The 24,131-nt window shown below is 43.5% G+C and overlaps 1 protein-coding gene across 3 annotated transcripts; it reads left to right on the top strand.

Annotated features, from left to right (window-relative positions):
• Nucleotides 1–92: 92 nt before the first annotated feature.
• Nucleotides 93–20,656, top strand: foxj2 (forkhead box J2). 3 transcript variants are annotated; one of them, XM_017714562.2, is made up of 11 exons: nucleotides 93–575; nucleotides 689–871; nucleotides 3,980–4,308; nucleotides 8,429–8,503; nucleotides 10,635–10,718; nucleotides 10,801–10,908; nucleotides 11,269–11,422; nucleotides 14,367–14,987; nucleotides 17,634–17,735; nucleotides 18,000–18,365; nucleotides 20,365–20,656. In XM_017714562.2, the coding sequence occupies exons 3-11, from the start codon at nucleotides 3,994–3,996 to the stop codon at nucleotides 20,469–20,471; spliced, it is 1,932 nt and encodes a 643-aa protein (XP_017570051.2). In that variant the 5' UTR covers nucleotides 93–575; nucleotides 689–871; nucleotides 3,980–3,993; the 3' UTR covers nucleotides 20,472–20,656. The 3 variants fall into 3 exon arrangements, with proteins under 3 accessions (XP_017570051.2, XP_017570052.2, XP_037392929.1); XM_017714563.2 differs by lacking the exon at nucleotides 93–575 and having other exon boundaries at nucleotides 608–871; nucleotides 14,370–14,987; XM_037537032.1 differs by lacking the exon at nucleotides 93–575 and having other exon boundaries at nucleotides 608–878.
• The last annotated feature ends 3,475 nt before the right edge of the window (nucleotides 20,657–24,131 follow it).

The raw sequence follows: 24,131 nt of genomic DNA, 5'->3' as shown, positions 1-24,131 counted from the left end.
GTTATGCATCTCATTCAGAGTGGCCTGCTGTTCTAGTGGAGGTGATAGGAACCAGACGTCCACCTCTGAAAGCTCCCTCACAGAAAGTCACTACACAAAACGGTTATGAATTCACTTGCTGGGACTCTATGGGTCTATGATGGTTTTGAGTAGATTTCGGCCTACAAATCCATTCTTGGTGGAGGGATACGTCATGTGCAGGGCGCTGTGAGGCAAAATAGTCCCGACAGAAAACATTATTTCTCACTATTGTACCATCAACAACATCCCATATGAAAGCTTAGAAGACACATGTAGGTTCACGGGTGGTTTTGGGCAGTAAATAAATATGACTCTGGTTGTGTTGTCATGGCGATGCCTGGTTCCAGTCACCACCACTGTGCAATGAACTGGTCCAAGTCTAACCACTCTGTGCAGAAATTTTAGGAAAGTGGGTGGAGTTGCCCTTCCACTTCAGCTGTACGAGGAAGAAGAAACTCCGAGAGGTGGGAGGAGAGAGAGGGCAGGAGAGAAAAAAAAAAGAGGAGTGGCAGAAGAATGAGAGGAAGAGGTCAGACAGGAGGGTGTGACGTCTGGTCAGTGAAAGGGAGGAGAGAGGGGGAGAGTGAGAGAGAGAGAGAGAGAGAGAGCGAGAGAGGAAGAACTTTTCTGACTTTTTTTTTCTCCCCCTCCTTTTCGGTTTAAGCAGATATCGCACGGAAGAGAGTGTAAAGCAAACGAAAGCTGAGGAAAGCAGTTTGGATGGGAGGTGAAGGAGGTGAAAGAGGAAGAGAGAGAGAGCGAAGCACAAACAAACAGCTGAGCGGCGCAGCAGATGACAGCATTAAAAATTGACACAGTGTGAAGCCTGGGGCCTGTTGACAGGAGAGAGGTAGGCTGTATGTGTCTCACTCTCTCTCTCTCTCTCTCTCTCTCTCTCCCTCTCTCTCTCTCTCTCTCTCTCTCCCTCACTAATTACATCTGAGTCTATCTGGAAAGAATGTAAAAGTATCCAACCTCCTTTAGAAGCAGCACCGAGTTTCTACAAACTTTGGTCTGCTTTGTTTTAAAGTTTCCTCCGCGGCTCTATTTTTAGCCGTGGAGCTTCTGTCTGTCTCTGCATCAGCCAGCTTGGTGCTCAGCACTTTGCAGATGTGACTGCATGCATTTCATTCATTACACTGATTGGTCGTTATTCAGGGGGACAGGAGAGGTGCAGATTTTTAAAATAGTGCCGGAACTGTATACACAGCAAAAACAAGGTCTTGGCAGCGAAACCTGACCTAAATTTAGCCTAATATTTCTCATTTCGTGAACATTTAGTTAACCTCTTCAATGGCCAGGGCCCACAAGCAGACCCTGTATAATTTCTCACTATTTTACCATCATCAGTGGTCAATGGTAAAAGCTTAGATGAGACACGTAGGTTCACTGGTGGTTTTGGACAGTAAATACAATGTCTGTATTTGTGTCGTGGCCATGGCTCAAATATATTCATGGTCAAGTTTTATTGCACACTTCTATAACCCAAGAATAACCAAGCCGATTTGCATTAGAGCCCCTGTAGTTGCTGAATAATAAGCCTTAGAATGTAATAAGCCTGAGATTTTAAGGGTATTAAGTAATTTTCTAAGTGAAAGGATGCCACTGTATTGGCAGCTCATATAAGAATAATTAGTGGTGGTGATAGGAACCAGACGTCCACCTCTAAAAGCTCCCTCACAGAAAGTCACTACATGAGTTGGTTGTGAATTCGCTGCCTGATGTCTGAGACATTGTTTACAATAGTTTTGAGTAGGTTTTGGCCTACGAATCCATTCTTGGTGGAGGGATACATAGTATGCAGGGCGCTGTGAGGCAAAATAGTCCCCAAAAATGTATTATTTCTCACTATTTTACCATCGTCAGTGGTCCGTATGAAATCTGTAAAAGCTTAGACGACACATGTAGGTTGTATTTGTATGTCTGTGTTTGTGTCGTAGTCATGGCTCAAATATATTCATGGTCAAGTTTTATTACACACTTCTATAACCTATGAATAGCTCAGCCAGTTTGCATTGAAGTCCCTGTAGTTACTGAATAATAAGCCTTGGACTGTAATAAGCCTGAGATTTTATTTTATTAAGCCATTTTCTCACTGTTTTGGCGGATCGTATAAGAATGCTCTTTTAGTGGTGGTGATAGGAACCAGACGTCCACCTCTAAAAGCTCGCTCACAGAAAGGCATGGTTATTAATACGCTGCTATTTCAGCCTTAAAATCCTTTCATGGTGGAGGGGTACATGCAGGGTGTTGTGAGGCAAAATAGTCCCATTGATTTTCTGCTATTTTACCTTCACCAACATTCCATATTAAACTATATGAACTCAGAAGACTCGTCTAGGTTCCCTGGAGGTTTTGGATGGTAAGCAGAACGGCTGTAGTTGTGTTGTAGTCATAGCTAAAGTTTAATCCATGGCCATAATATTTCTCATTTCGAGATTTCTATAAGAACTTTATAAGATCATAACTTGACATTTTTAATCAACGTCTTAACCTTTTAAATGGCCAGGGCCACCAGCAGGCCCAAGACTTTACTACACACTTCTATAACTTATGAATAGCTCAGTCGGTTTGCACTGGAGTCCCTGTAGTTACTGAATAATAAGCCTTAGTATGTAATAAGTGTGATATAACTATATTAAGCGACTAAGTGAAATGGTCTCACTGTACTGGCAGATCATATAAGAATCTTTCAAAGCTCCCTCACAGAAAGTTTTATGTGAAATGGTTTTAAATTCACTGCCCAATGTCTGCGACATGGTTTACGATAGTTTTGAGTAGATTTTGGCCTACAAATCCATTCCTGGTGGAGGGATACATAATATGCAGGGCGTTGTGAGGCAAAGTAGTCCCCAAAGAAAACATATTATTTCTCACTACTGTACCATCAATAACATATAAACTAACTATAACTAACTATAAAAGCTCATATACTGTATAGGTGTGTGTGTGTGTGTGTGTGTGTGTGTGTGTGTGTGTGTGTGTGTGTGTGTTTGTATATTTGACATTTAATACAATAATAAGTCAAGACTTATAAATAATGATACTATTATTATTATAATAGTGATATTTAAAATAGTAATCATAAAGTTAATTATATTTCACATTAATAAAGTTAAGATAATAAAGAAATCAACATTGAGAAAGTTAATGATATTCAAGTTAAATGTAAACAAAATCAGAATGAATAAAGTTAGTGATTTCATTTAAATGTAAAAAAAAAAAGAAAATGTCCAAAATGAAAATAAAATACATTCAATATCCAGAATGAAAGTAGTTTAAGTTTGTATTAATGCAGTTAATACGTTTGCATAATTAAACTTAATGAGATTAACACCATTAAAGTGAATTATATTCAACCTTTCATAAAATAATAAGTCGGCATTTGTAAAATGAATGATATGTAATTTAGCATTGATAAAGTTAGTAAGTCAGAGTGAATAAAGTTATTGATGTTTCATTTAAATGTAAAAAAAAGAGAACAAAATGAGAATTAAAACACATTTAATGACCAGAAAGAGGTTCTTATAAAATATAAGTTTGTATTAATGCAGTCAATGCGTTTTGCATAAAGTTAATGAGATTTAGGTTAATAGTATTAACAGTTAATAAAATAATAAGGCAGCATTTGTAAAATGCATGATATTGAATTTAGCATGAATGAAGTTAATAAGGCAGAATGAATAAAGTTAACAAGTTAGCATGATCAGTAATACTGCTTATAAATATAATGCAGTTAATGTCCAGACTGAGGTCCTAATGAAGTTACTACTCAGTTATAATAAAATACCACATAATAATTAAAGGTGTTGTATCAGCATCATTACTGCCAGGTGAAGTGTGAGGCGAATAAAGGCAGCCTCGCTCAGGAGGAAACGCTGTATATGTAAATTGAAGTGTACACTGCTTTGTTTGGACCGAAGTGCCTCTTAACGCCCTCTTCCGCTCTGCACTGCAGCCACTTCCTCCAGCATGACGTCAGAACTGGACTCCAGTTTGACCAGCATCGACTGGCTCCCTCAGCTGGGCGTCAGCACGCTGCGCTCCGGCAAGGAGAGAGGAGAGAGGAAGAGAGAGCGAGCCAGGGAGAGAGATACAGCCGCCCCTCCGTCCATCCCTTCCTCCTCCCCTCCGCCCGGCTCCAAAGGGAAGCCTCCGCACAGCTACGCCACCCTCATCGCCATGGCGATCAGCTCCGCCCCCGAGAGGAAGCTGAGTCTCAACGACATTTACACCTGGATCAGTGACACGTTCCCTTATTACAACAGAGCAGGCCGAGGCTGGAAGGTAAAGGAGGACACTCACACAGAGGTGTATGCAAAAGTTTGCGCACCCCTGGTCGAATGATGTGTCTTGTTGATTTTGTGAGTGAAAATAAGCGAACGTGCTTAAATGTGGCATCGATCTCTCGTTTCTACACTCAGTGTCCACTTGATCAGCTCCACTGACCATATAGGAGCACTTCGTAGCTCTGCGGTCACAGACTGTAGTCCGTCTGTTTCTCTGCTCCCTGTTCTTCAATGGTCAGGACCCCCACAGGACCCCCACAGCGCAGGTATTATTTGGGTGATGGGTCATTCTGGCCACTGCAGTGGTGGTGGTGTGTTAGTGTGTGTTGCGCTGGTGCAAGTGGATCAGACACAGCAGTGCTGCTGGGGTTTTTAAACACCCCAGTGTCGCTGCTGGACTGAGAACCAAAAATATCCAGCCAAGCAGCGTCCTGTGGGCAGCGTCCTGTGGGCAGCGTCCTGTGACCACTGATGAAGGACTAGAGGATGACCAGCACAAACTGTGCAGCAGCAGATGAGCTGTCGTCTCTGACTTTACATCTACAAGGTGGACCGACGAGGCAGGAGTGTCTAATAGAGTGGACAGTGAGTGGACACAGTATTTAAAAAATGTGGTCACTTATTTACACTTAGAAAATCAACAAAACATGTAAACTGACCAACTTAAATATGACATTATTTATATTACTGTATTTACTTGTGTGTATAAAATTGAGAGACCACCCTTTTGTTCTTTCAAGAAACATACATTTAACAGAAACTCGCACAGACATATAGCGTCAAAATCTGTCACTTTTCATTTGTCTTTAACACTTCCATTATTCCATGGTGGAGGATCAAGTTTGGCAAGTTTGGGAATGTACAATCCCGATTCCAGAAAAGCTGGGATGTTGTGTAAAATGTAAATAAATGTGAATAATAACAGATTTTCAAATCTCATAAACCCATATTTTATTTACAATAGAACATAGAACATATATCAGATGTTGATGGATGGCAGCATATTTTGTTCTGGTCAACACTGATAGAGCCTTTCCAGATGTGTAAGTTGCCCACGCCATAGGCCCTAATGCAACCCCAGGCCATCTGAGATTCAGGCTTTTGAACTGTGCGCTCATAACAAGCTGGACGGTCCCTCTCCTCTTGAGTCCATGGTTTCCAAAAACAATTTCAAATTTTGATTCATCTGACAGAGCAGTTTTCCATTTTGCCTCAGTACGTTTTAATCGAGCCCTGGCCCAGAGAAGACGGCAGCGTTTCTGGATCCTGTTTATATACGGCTTCTTCTTTCGCATTTGTGGACGGCACGGCGAATCACAGACAGGGATTTCTGTGTTTCTGAGCCCATGCAGTGGTTTCCAGTACAGAATCCGGCCTGTTTTCAATGCAGTGCTGCTTGAGGGCCTGAAGATCACAAGCATCCATAATGACCACCAGCCTTGTCCCTTGCGTACAGGACTTTGTCCAGATTCTCTGAACCTTTTGATGACATCATGTATTGTAGATGGTTGGATATCCAAAGTCTTCGCAATTTTACATCGAGGAACGTTTTTCTGAAATTGTTCCACAAATGTTAGACACAGATTTGCACAGGTTGGTGAATCTCTGCCCGTCTTTGCTTCTGAGAGACTCTGCCTCTCTGAAATGCTCTTTTTATACCCGGTCGTGTGAGCTGGGTGCCCTTTGCTCCTCTAGCTGTTTTCTATTAGTACCACTTTTCCAGCCTTTTGTTGCACCTGTCCCAGAGCTTCATGGAATGGCTTTCCATGGCCGAGCAGCTGCATCCAAGCCTTACATCACCAAACGCAATGCAAAGCGTGTGTGGTAGAGTGGTGGAGTAAATGAATAAGCACGCCTACGCCACCTAGGGGAATTTCACCCCTAGGTAATATTACTGGCACTCAAGGCCCAAAAAGAGACACCCAGGTTCGAACACACTTGGACACCAGAGACGTACTTCCGTACTTTTAATTATTTAAAATTTCCCCCACAAGGGGCAGGTCAGGACACGAGCCCCCTTCTGGACTCAATTAGGATAAAACAAATAGCACAACTGAATTTAATTTTCTATGGATCCATTTAGATTTTAATAACACCACAGCTGAAGGAACAGGGCTGAGGGTTTACCACGGCAGAGGAAAGTATGGAAAAAAGGGAGGTCTCCTACACTACACGCCACACGGGACCACGCTGCACACCTCAGTGACACCCGAAGTTCTCTACACTACAGGACAGGTGAAAGGGATGCCACCACCCAAATCAGTCCACAGCTCCTGTCCAGCCAGAAAAAGACAAACAAATACAGTGGGTAGTGGAGGGGGAGACCAATAATAAACAGCTAAGGCAATAACAACTACTTATCTTTTAGTTCTCTCAAGGAGTTGAAGATCGGATATCGGCCTCTTACAACCCCCTTGCACCACACCCAGAATAAAACACAGAACAAACTGTAACACGCACAGACACACATACACACACACGCGCGCACACCGAAGCACCAAGCCCCGGAACAATTTTACTGAACGAAAAGACTAAAAACTAAATTTAGACCAAGTGCGAACATAACCAAAACGCTAAATAATGAAAAACAAAAATAAAGCAGTCAACAAGAACTTCACTGCAGCAACAGCACAAGCTTCAAATAATAAACCACAAATCAAAATACTCAGAAAACTAAATGAAAAACATAGTAATGAAAACAAAACCACACACAAAAATAAAATTACACTTAGCCAATAAAAGGTCAAGCCAAAGCACTAAAGAGAGAAAATTAAATTAAGACAGAACAAAATATATTTAAACAAAAGCACTAAGACAAAACCAGGTTTTTAGACCAGAACAAAACCAGCTAAAACCAAGACCAAACAAAACAGAACCAAACTAAGAATTTAAGCACCGACAAAACAGCAGCACTGCAGGGAGCTGGAAGCACAACCCAACACAATCTGGGCTAGGGGTCCAGCATACTGCACGCCAGTTTCCTCCGCGGCGAGGATCAGAGTCGGCCTCAGACACAGCAGCTACAGCAGCCACAGGGTGCAGCACAGCTGCAAATATCACCAGTGAAAGTGAAACTGCGCTGCCAGACACGGAGAGAAAAACACTGGCCGGCGGTGAAGCCACAAGCCTATGAAGCTTGTAATCTTTGAGGAGTGAGGAATCAACGAATCAACGAAGAGAGACAAAGCCAGATCCAGTCACGCCAAACACAGTCACGCTGAACGCCGCTGGCACAGAAATCAGAGGAAACCCCTTCTGCTACATGTGGAATGCAGTGGAGTAAAGCGCCGCCACTGGACTCTAAAGCAGTGGAGACGAGTTCTCTGGAGTGACCAATCACGCTTCTCCGTCTGGGAATCCGATGGAGGAGTCTGGGTTTGGCAGTTGCCAGGAGACGGTACTTGTCTGACTGCATTGTGCTGAGTGTAATGTTTGGTGGAGGGGGGATCATGGTGTGGGGTTGTTTTTCAGGAGTTGGGCTCGGCCCCTTAGTTCCAGTGAAAGGAACTCTTAAAGCTTCAGCACCAAGAGATTCTGGACAATTTCACGCGCCCAACTTTGTGGGAACACTTTGGGGACGGCCCCTTCCTGTTCCAACATGACTGCACACCAGTGCACAAAGCATAAAGACGTGGATGAGCCAGTTTGGTGTGGAAGAACTTGACTGGCCTGCACAGAGTCCTGACCTCAACCCCATAGAACACCTTTGGGATGAATTAGAGCGGAGACTGTGAGCCAAGCCTTCTCGTCCAACATCAGTGTCTGACCTCACAAATGCGCTTCTGGAAAAATGATCATAAATTCCCATAAACACACTCCTAACCCTGTGGAAAGCCTTCCCAGAAGAGTTAAAGCTGTTATAGCTGCAAAGGGTGGGCCGACATCATATTAAACCCTGTGGATTAAGAATGGGATGTCACTCAAGTTCATATGTGTGTGAAGCCAGACGACCGAATACTTTCGGCAATACAGTGCATATCACCATTTTGTACATTTGTCTGCATCTAGGTTGGTTTTGTAGAATTGAAAATAGCTACTTCCAACTTTTGGGTGGAATTGCTGGAATTCAAAATCTGACTCATTTCAAACGTTTCACTGTTTCTATATTTCCTGTGCAGAATTCAATTCGACACAACCTCTCCCTGAATAAATGCTTCCGGAAAGTTCCAAGACCGCAGAGCGACCCTGGAAAGGTGAGGTTATTCATTACATAGTGTGAAATAGGAACAATAATCACTGGTTTGAGACAGTGTAGACTTTCACAGAGGCACACTGCGTCACATATTTGGCATAATAAAGAGAGACGGGAGGGGTGGGGGGTTGAGTATCTTGTACTGTAGTGTACACATATTTAAAGCAATGCTTCAGCCACATATCCTTAACCTAAATGTGTAGTCAGTCAGTCAAGACGTGCTTCTAGTTTATACTCCACCAGTGAGCACTATGGACAAACCAGTGGGAAATCACCCTCAGGCTGATATGCAAAGCATTTAGGCTGGGCTCCTCATCATCTGAGGTACAGACCGATAGCACGGCAAGCCAGTGTCATAATGGTATAATGGTGGGAACCAAATGAAATGTATAAAGGGTGTGAGTCAGTGGGTGTTTTCATGTTACGTATCAGTTGAGGTTTTGGCTTTTTACTATTAACCTACATAAAGTAACCTACACGCTAGCAGTATGGTCACCACAAAGCTCAAAGCATTGCGGAAACCACCTTCAACAGCTATGCATCAGGTAAGACAACGGAACTGGCCTGGTGGCCTGTTAATATTACATTTCCTTAGTGAGGGGAAGTCCAGGTCTTGTTTGCAAGCTTTCAAAACTGTCCATTTCAGTGAAGTATTCACTGAGTAGTCTGAGTAGTGATAAATCAATGTGATCAGTTATTAATCTCAGCGTTACTGAGCTCTGCTAAAGTCTGAGTAGACTGATAAATCAATGTGATCAGTTATTAATCTCAGCGTTACTGAGCTCTGCTAAAGCCTGAGTAGACTGATAAATCAACGTGATCAGTTATTAATCTCAGTGTTACTGAGCTCTGCTAAAGCCTGAGTAGACTGATAAATCAATGTGATCAGTTATTAATCTCAGCGTTACTGAGCTCTGCTAAAGCCTGAGTAGACTGATAAATCAATGTGATCGGTTATTAATCTCAGCGTTACTGAGCTCTGCTAAAGCCTGAGTAGACTGATAAATCAATGTGATCGGTTATTAATCTCAGCGTTACTGAGCTCTGCTGAAGCCTGAGTAGACTGATAAATTAATGTGATCGGTTATTAATCTCAGCGTTACTGAGCTCTGCTAAAGCCTGAGTAGACTGATAAATCAATGTGATCGGTTATTAATCTCAGCGTTACTGAGCTCTGCTAAAGCCTGAGTAGACTGATAAATCAATGTGATCGGTTATTAATCTCAGCGTTACTGAGCTCTGCTAAAGTCTGAGTAGACTGATAAATCAATGTGATCAGTTATTAATCTCAGCGTTACTGAGCTCTGCTAAAGCCTGAGTAGACTGATAAATCAATGTGATCAGTTATTAATCTCAGCGTTACTGAGCTCTGCTAAAGCCTGAGTAGACTGATAAATCAATGTGATCAGTTATTAATCTCAGCGTTACTGAGCTCTGCTAAAGCCTGAGTAGACTGATAAATCAATGTGATCAGTTATTAATCTCAGTGTTACTGAGCTCTGCTAAAGCCTGAGTAGACTGATAAATCAATGTGATCAGTTATTAATCTCAGTGTTACTGAGCTCTGCTAAAGCCTGAGTAGACTGATAAATCAATGTGATCGGTTATTAATCTCAGTGTTACTGAGCTCTGCTAAAGCCTGAGTAGACTGATAAATCAATGTGATGGGTTATTAATCTCAGTGTTACTGAGCTCTGCTAAAGCCTGAGTAGACTGATAAATCAATATGATCAGTTATTAATCTCAGTGTTACTGAGCTCTGCTAAAGCCTGAGTAGACTGATAAATCAATGTGATCGGTTATTAATCTCAGTGTTACTGAGCTCTGCTAAAGCCTGAGTAGACTGATAAATCAATGTGATCGGTTATTAATCTCAGCGTTACTGAGCTCTGCTAAAGCCTGAGTAGACTGATAAATCAATGTGATCGGTTATTAATCTCAGCGTTACTGAGCTCTGCTAAAGCCTGAGTAGACTGATAAATCAATGTGTGTGCCTCCATTACTTGTTAGCTACTTATGTCTCGTACCCTGAAGCTAATTTAAGATTATCAGTTCTTGGCTGATCAGTTTGCACACAATTGTGTTCCCCCATTTTATAGCCAAACTAACAGCTCTGTCGGTCTCTTTTCCAGGGCTCTTATTGGACCATGGATGGATCACCTGACCAACTTCAGGCCAGAGGAGTTAAGCGACCATATTCTACAGACGAGGAGATGGTACAGCTTTCAGGCCTCTCATTTTCTTAATGAGGGAATAAACACACACGACTTTAGCGTTTTTTCTCTTTTACTCCTCCAGATTCCTGAAAAACCTCCATCTGCTGAAGACAAAGTACATGTCAGTCAAGCCGAGCCCCTCCTACTTCCTCCAGACATCAAAACCACTCTGTCCCCGCCTCCTTGCAAGGTAAAAAATATCCCTGCTTTTCTTTTCTGTGTTGTCTACTGCGCTTAAAGTGATGGTTCACGGTTACAGGCCAAACATGCAGATGTCGGTTTCCCCCATTACCCTAAATATTTGCACTGAAGCTACAATGCTAATAGATCCAGTAGCCATGCTACATACTTTTGTCCATATAAAGTTAGAAACCATAAGAAAGTCCATAAGGAGTTGCAACATGAGTTATTACCATGAATTCAGGCCAATCTGATACATACAATCCCCTCCCCCCCCCTTTCACTCCTCACTCCAGAAGAAATTGATCAGATTTTTCGCTAAGCAGGGATTCCAGATAATCTTACACTAATACTGTCTTTCCCCTTGCAGCGCCCCCCTGCCCCGTTACCCACGGCTACTGCCGCCTTTTTCCCAGCGGCCGAACAGCCGCTGCGCTTCTCCTTCAGCGACCTGAACCTGCCGGACCTCTACACCTCCTTCCAGTCGCTCTGTCGCTCCATGAGAGAGAGAGTCACCTCGCAATGTAAGTGTCAAAACTTCATCTGTTCTTTATTAGCATTTCTGTTTTTGGTCTGCGAGAGTTTCTGTTCTCCAAACGTCTCTTAGTTCTGTCTCTGCTTATATCAGTCACAGTGCTTTCAATTTACTTGATTCAAATGTTTAGGCCAAATAAAATCTATAACACCAATATATATAATATATAATCGCTGTCTTCTTAGTTTACGTACCTTTGGCAATAATTTTGCTGATGTTTTATTTTGGGGTTTTTTCCACTCAATTTTCTCCCCAATTTAATTTAAGTGATACTTTTTTAATCCCACAAACGGGGAAATTCCCCCTCCACATTTATCCCATCCGTGAAGTGAAACACCACATACACACTAGTGAATACACACACACTAGGGGGCAGTGAGCACACTTGCCCGGAGTGGTGGGCAGCCCTATCCACGGCTCCCGGGGATAGGGCTGGGGGTTAGGTGTCTTGCTCAAGGACACCTCAGTCATGGACTGTCGGTGCTGGGGATCGAACCGGCAACCTTCCGATCACAGGGCCAGTTCCCTAACCTCCAGCCCACGACTGCCCCAAGTTGTCTCCAATCCCACCCACTAGTTAGGACTCCCCCAGTCACACCACCTACCGCTAATCAAATCAGATCAAATTTATTTGTAGCGCTTTTTACAACAGATGTTGTCACAAAGCAGCTTCACAGAATTCCAGAAAAGACAAAGTTTTAACAAGAATGTAAAAAATGTAAATACTTCCTGGCGGGCAAGCCAGGGGCAACAGTGGCAAGGAAAAACTCCCTCAGAACTGAGGAAGAAACCTTGGGAGGAACCAGGCTCACCAGGGGGGACCCGTCCTCCTCTGGTCAAACTACCTACAAGTGATTATACTACTAATATTAATAGCAGTAATATTGGTATTAGGAATAGCTGGGAGTCCATGAGAACATCAGTGTAGGGTGGGCAGCTCGTCCAAGGCAGGTGGTGGCAGCTGGGCGTGGGCAGCTGGTCTGAAGTGGGCAGCAGGAGGGCTCAACAGTCAGTCGTCCTTCAGTGTCCGGCTGGACATGTGGGCGGTTGTATACTCTGAAAAAAGGCAGGGAGAGGGAATTAGTTTTATTCTGTCTGTTTGTACATAAACAGGGGATGTAAACATTTCCAGAGTGTGGCTAACGACTCCGGCAGATCTGACTATGACAGCTTAACTAAAAGGAGAGAACCAGAAGGACACACAGACACGGCAGCACTCTGAGACAGTCTGGCGTCCCTCTGCTCCACCGTCCACAAACCTGAGTGACCGCGTGCGAGCAGCGGGACGACAGCACCAGCGTCTCAGTTTACTATAATTCCCTGTGTCCATGGACCCCTGGATCTGCTGCCTTTATCTAAGGGGGAACATTAGCTACCAAAAGCTAAACTGAACAAGTGAGTTTTCAGCCTAGTCTTAAAGATTGAGACTGTGTCTGAGTCCCGAACAGTTTCTGGAAGATCATTCCAGAGTTTGGGGGCTTTATAAGAAAAGGCTCTTCTTCCAGCTGCAGTCTTAGGGATTCTGGGAACTATTAATAAGCCAGCGCTCTGGGATCTGAGTGGTCGTGATGGCTCATAATGAGAAAAAAGGTCTTGCAGGTACTCAGGAGCGAGACCATGTAGGGCTTTTTAAGTCAATAAAGGATTTTATAATCAATACGGAATTTAATAGGTAGCCAATGAAGTGATGATAGCACTGGACTGATATGATCAGATGTTCTAGTTTTAGTGAGGACCCTGGCTGCGGCGTTTTGGACTAGTTGGAGTTTGCTCAAGTTCCTGCTCGTACATCCTGACAGTAGCGCGTTACAGTAGTCTAGCCTAGAAGTAATAAAGGCGTGTACTAGTGTTTCTGCATCACGCAGGGACAGGGCATTTCTGATCTTGGCGATGTTGCGAAGATGCAGAAAAGCTGTCCTAGTGATGCTGCCTGTGTGTTGATCGAATGATAAATCTGAGTCAATTATGATGCCAAGATTTTTTGCTGCTGAACAATTTTGGACCCAGAAGGAGAACCTCTGTTTTGTTACTGTTTAGTAGGAGGAAATTCTGTGACATCCAGCATTTCACATCTTTTACACTACCACCAGTGCTAGGAGGGCAAAGGCTAGCAGAGGCTTCCTCGGAGTTCTGTGAAGTGCCACTGCATCTTTTGGATCTGCTGCTAACGCAACGTCACTGGACAGCCAAACACGCTTAGAGGAGAACACTAACCACCAGATCGGTTACGTCAGCTAAGAGTCGCCATTGCAATAAGTATCAAATTGTGGACCCAGTATCGAGAATCGAGATTGAATGAAGTGAATCGTTACGTGAGTTTTTTATTCATTAAGTACAAGTTTTTTAAAGGAGTTTCTAAAACTGGAGTTCAAAAAAAAGATTAAAAGCTCCAGAGAAAATGTGGCTCCTAACAGCCACCTGGAAGACCTGGTAGACACCAAAACTGCCTTCATCAGATAAACAGCACTGAAAGCTTTGATCTCTGAGAGAGAGGAGAAAATCAAGCTACCCACAGGTGTTTCTGTCCATCCTTCCACTGTGAGAAGACCACTCAGCGCTGTGGGTCTGAAAGGACATGTAGCTGATCAAGAAGAACCTCACTGAGAAAAGGAGACGGGCACATCAAAGAAGCTGAACGATGGACTGACCACCCCAGAGTCCAGACCTCAGCACCACTGAATGGGTTTGATTACTTCAGAAAATCATCAACCAGCTTCTAAGACTGAACTTTGGAGGCGTGTCTGCAGATTCTTTGAGGAGCTGAAAGTGAGTCTGCGGAAAAGAATGGAAGCTGGAATGAAGGGAAAGAGTGGACACACTGTTTTGACTGGGAAATGAATGAATGAAGGGTGGTGATAGATGTTTGCATTTTTGTTAAATCTCTCCAGTTTCTGTTTATGGAAGTGACGGTGATTTCTCTCTCTCTCTTGCAGCAGATGCTCCAAATACTCTCGGAATACCCCATGACTTCACGCCACTCCACACACCGACCCTGCCACCTCTGTCTCCTCACCCCTGCCCCAACACTAACCTAAACCCACACCCACACTCCGCCCACACTGCTAACAGCACCATCCCTGCCCCCAACACTAACCCACACCCTCACTTCACCCCCACTGCTAACAGCTCCATCCCCGCCCCCAACACTAACCTACACCCTCACTCCGCTCCCACTGCTAGCACCATCCCCGTCCCCAACACGAACCCAAACCCTCACTCCGCCCCCACTGCCAACAGCACCATCCCCGCCCCCAACACGAACCCAAACCCTCACTCCGCTCCCACTGCTAGCACCATCCCCGTCCCCAACACGAACCCAAACCCTCACTCCGCCCCCACTGCCAACAGCACCATCCCCGCCCCCAACACGAACCCAAACCCTCACTCCGCCCCCACTGCCAACAGCACCATCCCCGCCCCCAACACGAACCCAAACCCTCACTCCGCCCCCACTGCCAACAGCACCAGCCCTGCCCCCAACACTAACCCTACATTGACTTCCAACCAAAACCCACAGGCCAACTCTGAGCCTGACAGGCTGCTACACAACAACGGTAAGCAGACCAACACCTCATTTATTCATCCATGCGCTTCAGCTAAGAGTGCCTGGAGGTAACCTGTTGTTGCTCACTGTTGCTCCAGGATTTTCACGCTTACGCTCACCACTTTCTGAAAGTGAACTATTTTGTATTTCTGCATAATTCAGTAGTTGAGAGTGATTCAGATTTAGTGTGAAATGGTTCAGAATTCTTTACAGTCGCCATGACTACAACCCAAATAAGGTCAATTTATTCACTCTCCAAAACCACCAGCGAACCTTCATCTGTCCTGAGATGATTATGATCAAATCCGAAAAAAACTAAAAACTAATTTTGCCTTAAAACATCATGACATATCGTCCATTTTGAAAATTTTGAGTATCGTGATATTGCCCACCTCTACTCTGCTATGAATGTATTTCATTTTTTTCTGGTCTTGTTGCAAAACCTCAGTACTGGCTCTATTCGTGCTCCACTGGCTGTTTAATTATTAATGATAATGGACTGACTGGTGGAGTATCCTCTCATGCTTAAAATGTATTTATTTAACAAAGTTTCTTGGGCTTTGTGTAATATCCTAAAACCCCACTCAAGTTAAAGGATGGTCACATAATGAAATAATGACTCCCATAGACGAAAAATGTAAAATTTCTGCATAATTAATTGGTTAAATTGGTTTTGTGTGAAATTTACAGAGTCAGAATCGTTCACAGTGGGGGTGATAGGAACCAGACGCCCACCTCTAAAAGCTCCCTCATAGAAATGTATTATACAAAATACTTTTGGAGAGAAAACAAAATGTTTCTTGCAGCTGTTGTGACCCTCAGGTCCACAGAAATCAAATCAAAAGCTGACTGCCTCAGCCTGGAAGCTGAAACTGGGCCCAGGTTGGATCTTACAACTGGACAATGATCCCAAACATGCCTCAAAATCAACACAGAAATGGTTCACTCACCACAGAATTAAGGTTTTGCCATGGCCACTCTGGTCTTCTGAACCTAATCCCCTTGGAAAACCTGTGAGATGAGCTGAAAATGGGAGCCCACAGTGTGGACCTCAGAGTCTGAAGGATCTGGAGAGGTTCTGTATGGAGGAATTGTCTCAGATCCTATTTATCTGCTAATAACAGTTAGGGCTTTTTCAATCATTGTACTTCAAATAAAGGTTAGATTTTTGTTAATATTTTGAATAAAGACCAAAAGGAACAGCAGTAAAAAATGTTTTTACAGCCTGTTTTACTCATATTTACTATACATATATACTAAATACATACTACATATATACTCAATATTAAATTATCTCACACTCAACTGTCAGTGGGATTATAACAAAGTGGAAGCGATTGGGAACGACAGCAACTCAGCCACAAAGTGGTCGGCCACGTAAAATGACAGAGCGGGGTCAGCGGATGCTGAGGGGCATAGTGTGTAGAGGTCACTGACTTTCTGCAGAGTCAATCACTACAGACCTCCAAACTTCATGTGACCTTCAGATCAGCTCCAGAACAGCGTAGAGAGCTTCATGGAATGGGTTTCCATGGCCGAGCAGCTGCATCCAAGCCTTACATCACCAAGCGCAATGCAAAGCGTGGAATGCAGTGGAGTAAAGCGCCACCACTGGACTCTAGAGCAGTGGAGACGTGTTCTCTGGAGTGACCAATCACGCTTCTCTGTCTGGAAATCCGATGGACTAGTCTGGGCTTGGTGTTTGCCAGGAGACGGTACTTGTCTGACTGGATTGTAAAGTTTGGTGGAGGGGGGATCATGGTGTGGGGTTGTTTTTCAGGAGTTGGGCGCGGCCCCTTAGTTCCAGTGAAAGGAACTCTTAAAGCTTCAGCACCAAGAGATTTTGGACAATTTCATGCTCCCAACCTTGTGGGAACAGTTTGGGGAGTTTGGCCCCTTCCTGTTCCAACATGACTCCACACCAGTGCACAAAGCAGGTCCATAAAGACACGGATGAGCCAGTTTGGTGTGGAAGAACTTGACTGGCCTGCACAGAGTCCTGACCTCAACCCCATAGAACAGCTTAGAGCGGAGACTGTGAGCCAGGCCTTCTCGTCCACCATCAGTGTCTGACCTCACAAAAGCGCTTCTGGAAGAACGGTCAAAAATTCCCATAAACACACTCCTAACCCTTGTGGAAAGCCTTCCCAGAAGAGTTGAAGCTGTATTGCTGATAATGACCACTGTCTGCTGTTTCAACTATATGAGTACACGTGACTGAAGTGCGCTTGAGCAAGGCACCTAACCCCCAACTGCTCCCTGGGCGCTGTGGATAGGGCTGCCTACCGCTCCAGGCAAGTGTGCTCACTGCCCCCAAGTGTGTATGCAGCATTTCACGGCATGGGTGGGTCAAATTTCCCCATTGTGGGACCAATAAGGGTCACTTAACTAACTATATTCATTAAAATGGCTTTGCGTGGTACTGCAGTTGTGGCACAGGAATCGAAAGCATAGCCTTTTGTTTGTGCGGTCAGTTCAGATCCTTAAATAATAAAAGATTTAATTTGCGATTGATCTCCACATATCTGGCCTGTATGGCACCAAATTGTGAACCTGTTTCTCCCACATTTCTTACTGCTTCGCCATCATTATCTACAGCACTTTTAACCAGAGAGTGACAGACGTGCTCCACGGTAATGTTTTTGTTTTTCCGCAGTCGTTCCTGCAGACTGGTTCAGCCACGCTGACTCGTTGAGAGAGAGTTTCAGGATTGCGAGCAGTCTGGACTGGGCCAACATTGATCTCACCAGCCATCCAGGTCAGTTTTCCACTTCTCGGGATTAATTGCATATTAAAGTGCTGCATATTTATTTTGTACAGCGGTCTTGTAGGGGTTGGCAATATGACAATATATTATCGATATCATGATAAATGACATCACAATGTGCTTTTCTGAGAATGTAAGATTTAGACCAATTACAGCGAGCCTGTAAACGACAGCCTGTATACAGTGACCGTGTCAACCCGTTGTACATTTTCACCGTATCGCCCACCCTCACTGAGGTCTCGCTCACTTTCTCAGACCTGATAGAGAGCATGCGCCAGGCGGAGCTCTGCGACTGGGCGCTGGACCCGGCACTCTTCACTTCGCTCTGCGACTCCCTCAACCGCTTCTTCACTCAGAAAGGCCTGATTGGCTCCTCCTCATCTGGCAGCCACCCGTCTCTGAGCCAGCTAGCTCAGCCTCATGCCAACATGCAGCCAGCCGCCGCGCCGACTCTGGCTAGTTTAGTCCACCCGTCTCCGCTGAGCTTTCCGCCCCAGCTCCAGTCCTGCAGTGGTGGAGCCCCACTTCAGAGCCCCAGGAAAAGCCTGACCCCTCAAATCCAGATTCCACAGAGGAACCTCGAGAACCAGCCAACCACCAGCCACCCTCTGCCTCCCAACGGTAAGACCCTGTTAAAAACAATCAGCTTTCTGCTTACTGTCTACTGAACCACTTTTAGTTGGCTGAAGAACCTTTAGAAGGATCATCATATCTAAATACGTAAAAGATGCGGGAGCCACATTTAATGCCCATTTTACCCGCTTGGCTGAAAATATGTCTCCGTATGTGCTGATGTGCTAGTATTGAATAAAAGTTCTAAACGAAAACAGACTCGTTTTGCTTCGCTTTAAGTTTTAGCTCAGCTATAGCTGTTTTTCACGCATCTCTGGCAGGAAACTTTTTCACAAAAGTAGAACAGCTTCTTAGAAAATGTCTGTCAGTGTTTGATTTATTTTTTGACGAGGATGAGGATCTCTTCTCATTCGCCAGCTTTTTGTTCAAATTTTCCCGTTACACTTTAAAAGGTGCCCGAGGTGCCAGAATGGAACAATAGACTTCAGCTTCGTGATTTCTAGTGTTTCAGTTTCTCGTTGCAGATTAAAAGTATCAGGAAACCAGCTGGAGTGATTATAAACACAAATAAGTCCATTCGTCTCCAAATCATCAATGTTCGTCTTAAATCTCTCTCTTTGCCATTTCGTAGCATCTAGCTGGGCGAGATTGTTGTCTGTGTTGCTGTGGTGACCAGCAGTCTGCGCGCCAACCTTCAGGGTTAAAGGGTGAATTAGCAGTGGTGGCCGCTGATGTGGACGATTTATTACCTTATTTTCACAAAATCAACTAAATATGGAACCCAGGGTTCTTAAGACTTTCCTAACTGCAAATGTTACCTTCACTGGTGATGGCAGTTCTACATCCTCACCACCAGGGGCAGTGCGTGTGGTCAGGTGTTTGACATACATTGGCCACTTTACAGGAAACACCACTCTAGCACTGGGTAGGACCCCCTTTGCTCCCAGAACAGCCTGAATTCTTCCTGGTATGGATTCAACGAGGTGCTGGAAACGATCTCCACACACTTAAAAAGATGGTTCTTCAAGGGTTCTTTAGTAAAGAAAAGGGTCCTATATAAAACCATGAACACACAAAGAACCCTTGGCATGATTAAAGGTTCTCTGCTTTGTGAAACAGTTCTTCGGATTGATGGAAAATGTGCAGCAGATGCTTCCTGCTGCACATTTATAGTAGAACCCTTAGGTGCTATGTAGAAACATCTACAGCACATTCTCCATCAGCCTGAAGAACCCGTTCATGATGCAAAGAACCCTTTAATCATGCAAAGAGTACTTTGAGTGTTAATGGTTCTATATAGAAACATTTTCTTCACTAAAGGGCAAGAAGGGTTCTACTATGGTTATGAATGTCAAGCTTGTAACAATAAAGGAACCCTTTTTTGGTGTTCTATTGAACCCTTTTCAAAAAGGTTCTATATAGAACCATATAAAACACACTCTCAATCTGAATCAATCTGAAGAACCCTCTCACAATGCAAAGAATCATGCAAAGGGTTCTGAGTGTTCATGTTTCTATATAGAACCATTTTCTGTACTAAAGAACCCCTGAAGAACCTTTTTAAGTGTGTTATAACAATAGAAGAACCCTGTTGGGTGCTGCATAGAACCCTTTTCAAAAAGGTTCTGTATAGAACCATTTAAAACACATTGTCCATCAATCTGAAGAACCCTCTCAGGATGCAAAGAACCCTTTAATCATGCAAAAGGGTTCTTTCAGTGTTCATGTTTCTATATAGAACCATTTTCTGTACTAAAGAAACCCTGAAGAACCATCTTTTTAAGTGTGTTGTAACAATAGAAGAACCCTTTTCAAAAAGGTTTTATATAGAACCATATAAAACACACTCTCCATCAATTTTCATGTTGCAAATAACACTAATCATGCAACGGGTTCTTTTAATGTTCATGGTCTTATTTAGAACTATTTTCTTTACTAAAGAACCCTGGAAGAACCATCTTTTTTTTAAAGAGTGTAGGACGTATTTATTGAGCTGGTAAAGTGGGAGTTTTTAAGCTTAGCCTCATGGTACCTCTGTCCTCTCCAGCTCTTCAAACACAACCTCTGACGCCCAGAAGTCGCCCCCCGATGAAGCAGCTCCACAGCAACAGCGAAGAGTTCCAGGACGACTTTGATTGGGACTCACTGGTGTGAATACAAGACGTTTTGACTGGTGACACAAACACATTTCAACACTTGAATATAAACAAGGAGGAAAACCCGGTGATACCAGAGCCGGTTTATGAGGAGCCACTTCTTATTTCCCCCATTATATCAAAAACAGGACTGCTGAACAGCAGAGGGCGCCTGAGAGCGAGTCCTCAATGAATAGGAGTGAATGGAGCTAGAAGAGTTAAAATAGTTTCTAATCACTCGCCCAGAACTTTCCTCAAATTTTAGAAAGTAGAAGAATAAATTTCACTAAAAAAAGCCAAGAAAACAGGTTTTGGGCAGCAGGACGTTAACATTACTGCTACTGAATGCTGATTGATGGGCGAGCGGAGCAGCTCATTGGCTGTTAACGCTCACTGACGTCATGAACATACACAAGGCCGTTTTAAACTCCTATAACTAGAGTTTAAAAGCTCTTAAAAATATAACAGCAGTGTTAAAATGTTTAATGCTGTTCAGGAAATTAATGTGTCATTTTACATTAAAAACGTTTAAGCATTTATAAAGTATGTTTTTTCTCAAATGCTCCATATTAACCCATTCATTTTGGACCTGCTCGGGAGCGCCCTCTAGTGTTTAAGAAACCCGGAAGCCGGGTTTACACAAAAAGTAATACTTTCTGTGCTTTTGACTTTTCTGTCCGTTGAAACTGAAGGCAGTCCTCGCTGTTTGACGACGGACAGCATCGCTAACCCAGTCCTGGGGCTTGAAAAGTGCCTACAAGTGTGGCTGTACTGAATATTTGGGATAATTTGAATATTTGGGATGAAATCAGCTTAATTAATCAGCTTCTATTCTGTAGTCATACATTCTGTACATTAATATTTATCCATCATTTTAAGGAACAGAACAGCCTGGCACTGCGCTTCACCCTCTGCAGTAGCCGTGCTGTACAGGAGGTACAGTAGAGTTGGGAACCGAGAGCCAATCACAGCTCTTTTTGGTCCACTAATGGGACTCGTACTGTACAGTTCAGAGTAGTGGAGATATATTTATCGAAATGAGAGAATTTCTGTTTGGAATTATGAAGACTTTTGTAAGTTTCAAGTATGTTTATGCTGTAAACTGCTAAAACGGTATTACCATATGGTGACAAATGTAATTTACAACATTTTTTACCCACCCCAGTTGGAGTCGATCAGTGAAAACATGCTTGGTGTCCAAGTTTGGTCTCACTTTATTTGGATAGTCCACTATAGTCCCTATAGGTTACATACAGATGTTCCAATGGTTGACAAACTTATATGTTTAAACTGATTCTAAACAGCGGTGGGGTTAGAATTTGGACCAAGGTTAGGATTTGGACCAGGGTGAGGGCTGGGTTTAGGGTTAGGATTTGGACCAAGGTTAGGATTTGGACCAGGGTGAGGGCTGGGTTTAGGGTTAGGATTTGGACCAGGGTGAGGGCTGGGTTTAGGGTTAGGATTTGGACCAGGGTTAGGATTTGGACCAGGGTGAGGGCTGGGTTTAGGGTTAGGATTTGGACCAGGGTTAGGATTTGGACCAGGGTGAGGGCTGGGTTTAGGGTTAGGATTTGGACCAGGGTGAGGGCTGGGTTTAGGGTTAGGATTTGGACCAAGGTTAGGATTTGGACCAGGGTGAGGGCTGGGTTTAGGGTTAGGATTTGGACCAGGGTGAGGGCTGGGTTTAGGGTTAGGATTTGGACCAAGGTTAGGATTTGGACCAGGGTGAGGGCTGGGTTTAGGGTTAGGATTTGGACCAGGGTGAGGGCTGGGTTTAGGGTTAGGATTTGGACCAGGGTGAGGGCTGGGTTTAGGGTTAGGATTTGGACCAGGGTGAGGGCTGGGTTTAGGGTTAGGATTTGGACCAAGGTTAGGGCTGGGTTTAGGGTTAGGATTTGGACCAAGGTTAGGATTTGGACCAGGCTGAGGGCTGGGTTTAGGGTTAGGATTTGGACCAGGGTTAGGGCTGGGTTTAGGGTTAGGATTAGAGCAGGTTTAGAGTTAAAGAAAATTATAGTGAAATTAGTAGATATTTTTCTTGAATGTAACTTGAAAGTAAACTAAGCATCTACAAAGCATTTGGACCATCTAAATAAGTTTTGTATCCTTTAGCGATGAAGCTAACGTTGCTAACGAACACAAAGTCAATAGATGACCGATGATCGTCTGCGCGACCTTAAGGACGACCTTACAGAAATGTCTTAACTCTGATCAGTTTAGTCACCATGACGACTGAATTCGGGACAGTAGCTAATACAGTATAACAGTTTGAAACTTCATGATATCATTAACTCCAGATCAGAAAACAGCATCACACAAACATCCTAACTAGACTAAACCTCCTAAATCCTGTCCTAACTTTAGGATGAACTCCAACAGGGTCCTAACTTCTGTTTAAGGTCCATTTCTCTGGTTTTGAAGCGGCTGAGTCAGGCAGCGAAGTTCACTACCAGCATAATGAGCTCCATTTATTTCTACTGTAAAACGCGGCTTTCACTGGGAGATGTTTTTCTCTTCTAACTCTGCGTTTTAAACATCTCAGATGCTGCCGACTCGAACTCCACCGCCCCTCTGATAATGTTGATGATGAAATATTACAGTGATGGTGGTGAATAATGAGGAGACGGAGCTGAACGTGTGTCTGTTTATTAGGAGGAGTAACGTTAGTGCACTCGGCTAAAGCGTTTGGGAAATGGAGACTGAAACTGAAGCAGTGACTCTGATAAACAGAAGGGGGCGCTCTCACAATATTCACACGCTGTCTGGCTAACTAAATTCATTATTCCAATTACAGGTCCAGGCTTTAGCTGTGCATGCATGGTTTGTTTCTAGGTAATTGAGTAAGTTAAGGCTCCCTAACCTGAGATAACATGCTATAAGTTCTAAATTAAGATCAAATTTGCTTCTGTAATACAAATTTGTGAAAATTCTGTCCAATATTAAGACAAAAAGATAGGACATTTCTGTAATACGTCCCTGGATATGGTTTGAGTGGGCCTAGAGGAGTTTTGGAGACATATTTACACAAAGAACACATTTAAACAAAGAAGCAAAATTTGGACACCAAGCTTGTCCACATCTGGGGTGAGTGAACACTTGTGCATATTTTTTTGTTTCTTGTCAACTATTCCTTTAAGAAACTTTCCATATGAGTTTTACTACCAACAGTAGTCTCTAGTGTAGGGTTTAGTCTACCAACTAAGCTGCCAATCAACTAAAGCTTGCTAGCTAGTGGCTGCATCAAGACAGAAACGTATGGGAGGCTGTGTAGAGTATAAATCACTTGCACAGACTGGCTACACTTTGAGGAGACACAGCACTACCTTCCGCAATGCACACCCATCAAAATGTATGCATAGATTATACATTAAAGCATTAAGCCACTTGCTGCTACTGCGACTGTATCACAGGGAAGGGTGTTGTTAGGCACGACGGCTAAAACTCCCCTCCCTGTGACTAAATCACAATTAGTGCACAATTAGTGGATTACTGCTTTTACAAAAACGCCGGCCAACATACAATACGATAAAATACACAACTTTCCAGAAATGAATTCAAGTTATTAACAATAATCACCATAAACAAGTATTCCGCCAAGAGGTGTAGTTCAGTCGCCCATCTCTTTATATTGTGATCATTTCATGAATATTTGAACATTTTGGCTTATGATCATAAGACC

Source organism: Pygocentrus nattereri, chromosome 3, assembly GCF_015220715.1.
Source record: "Pygocentrus nattereri isolate fPygNat1 chromosome 3, fPygNat1.pri, whole genome shotgun sequence".
Lineage (NCBI taxonomy): Eukaryota > Metazoa > Chordata > Actinopteri > Characiformes > Serrasalmidae > Pygocentrus > Pygocentrus nattereri.
This window is presented reverse-complemented; position numbering and strand designations above follow the sequence as displayed.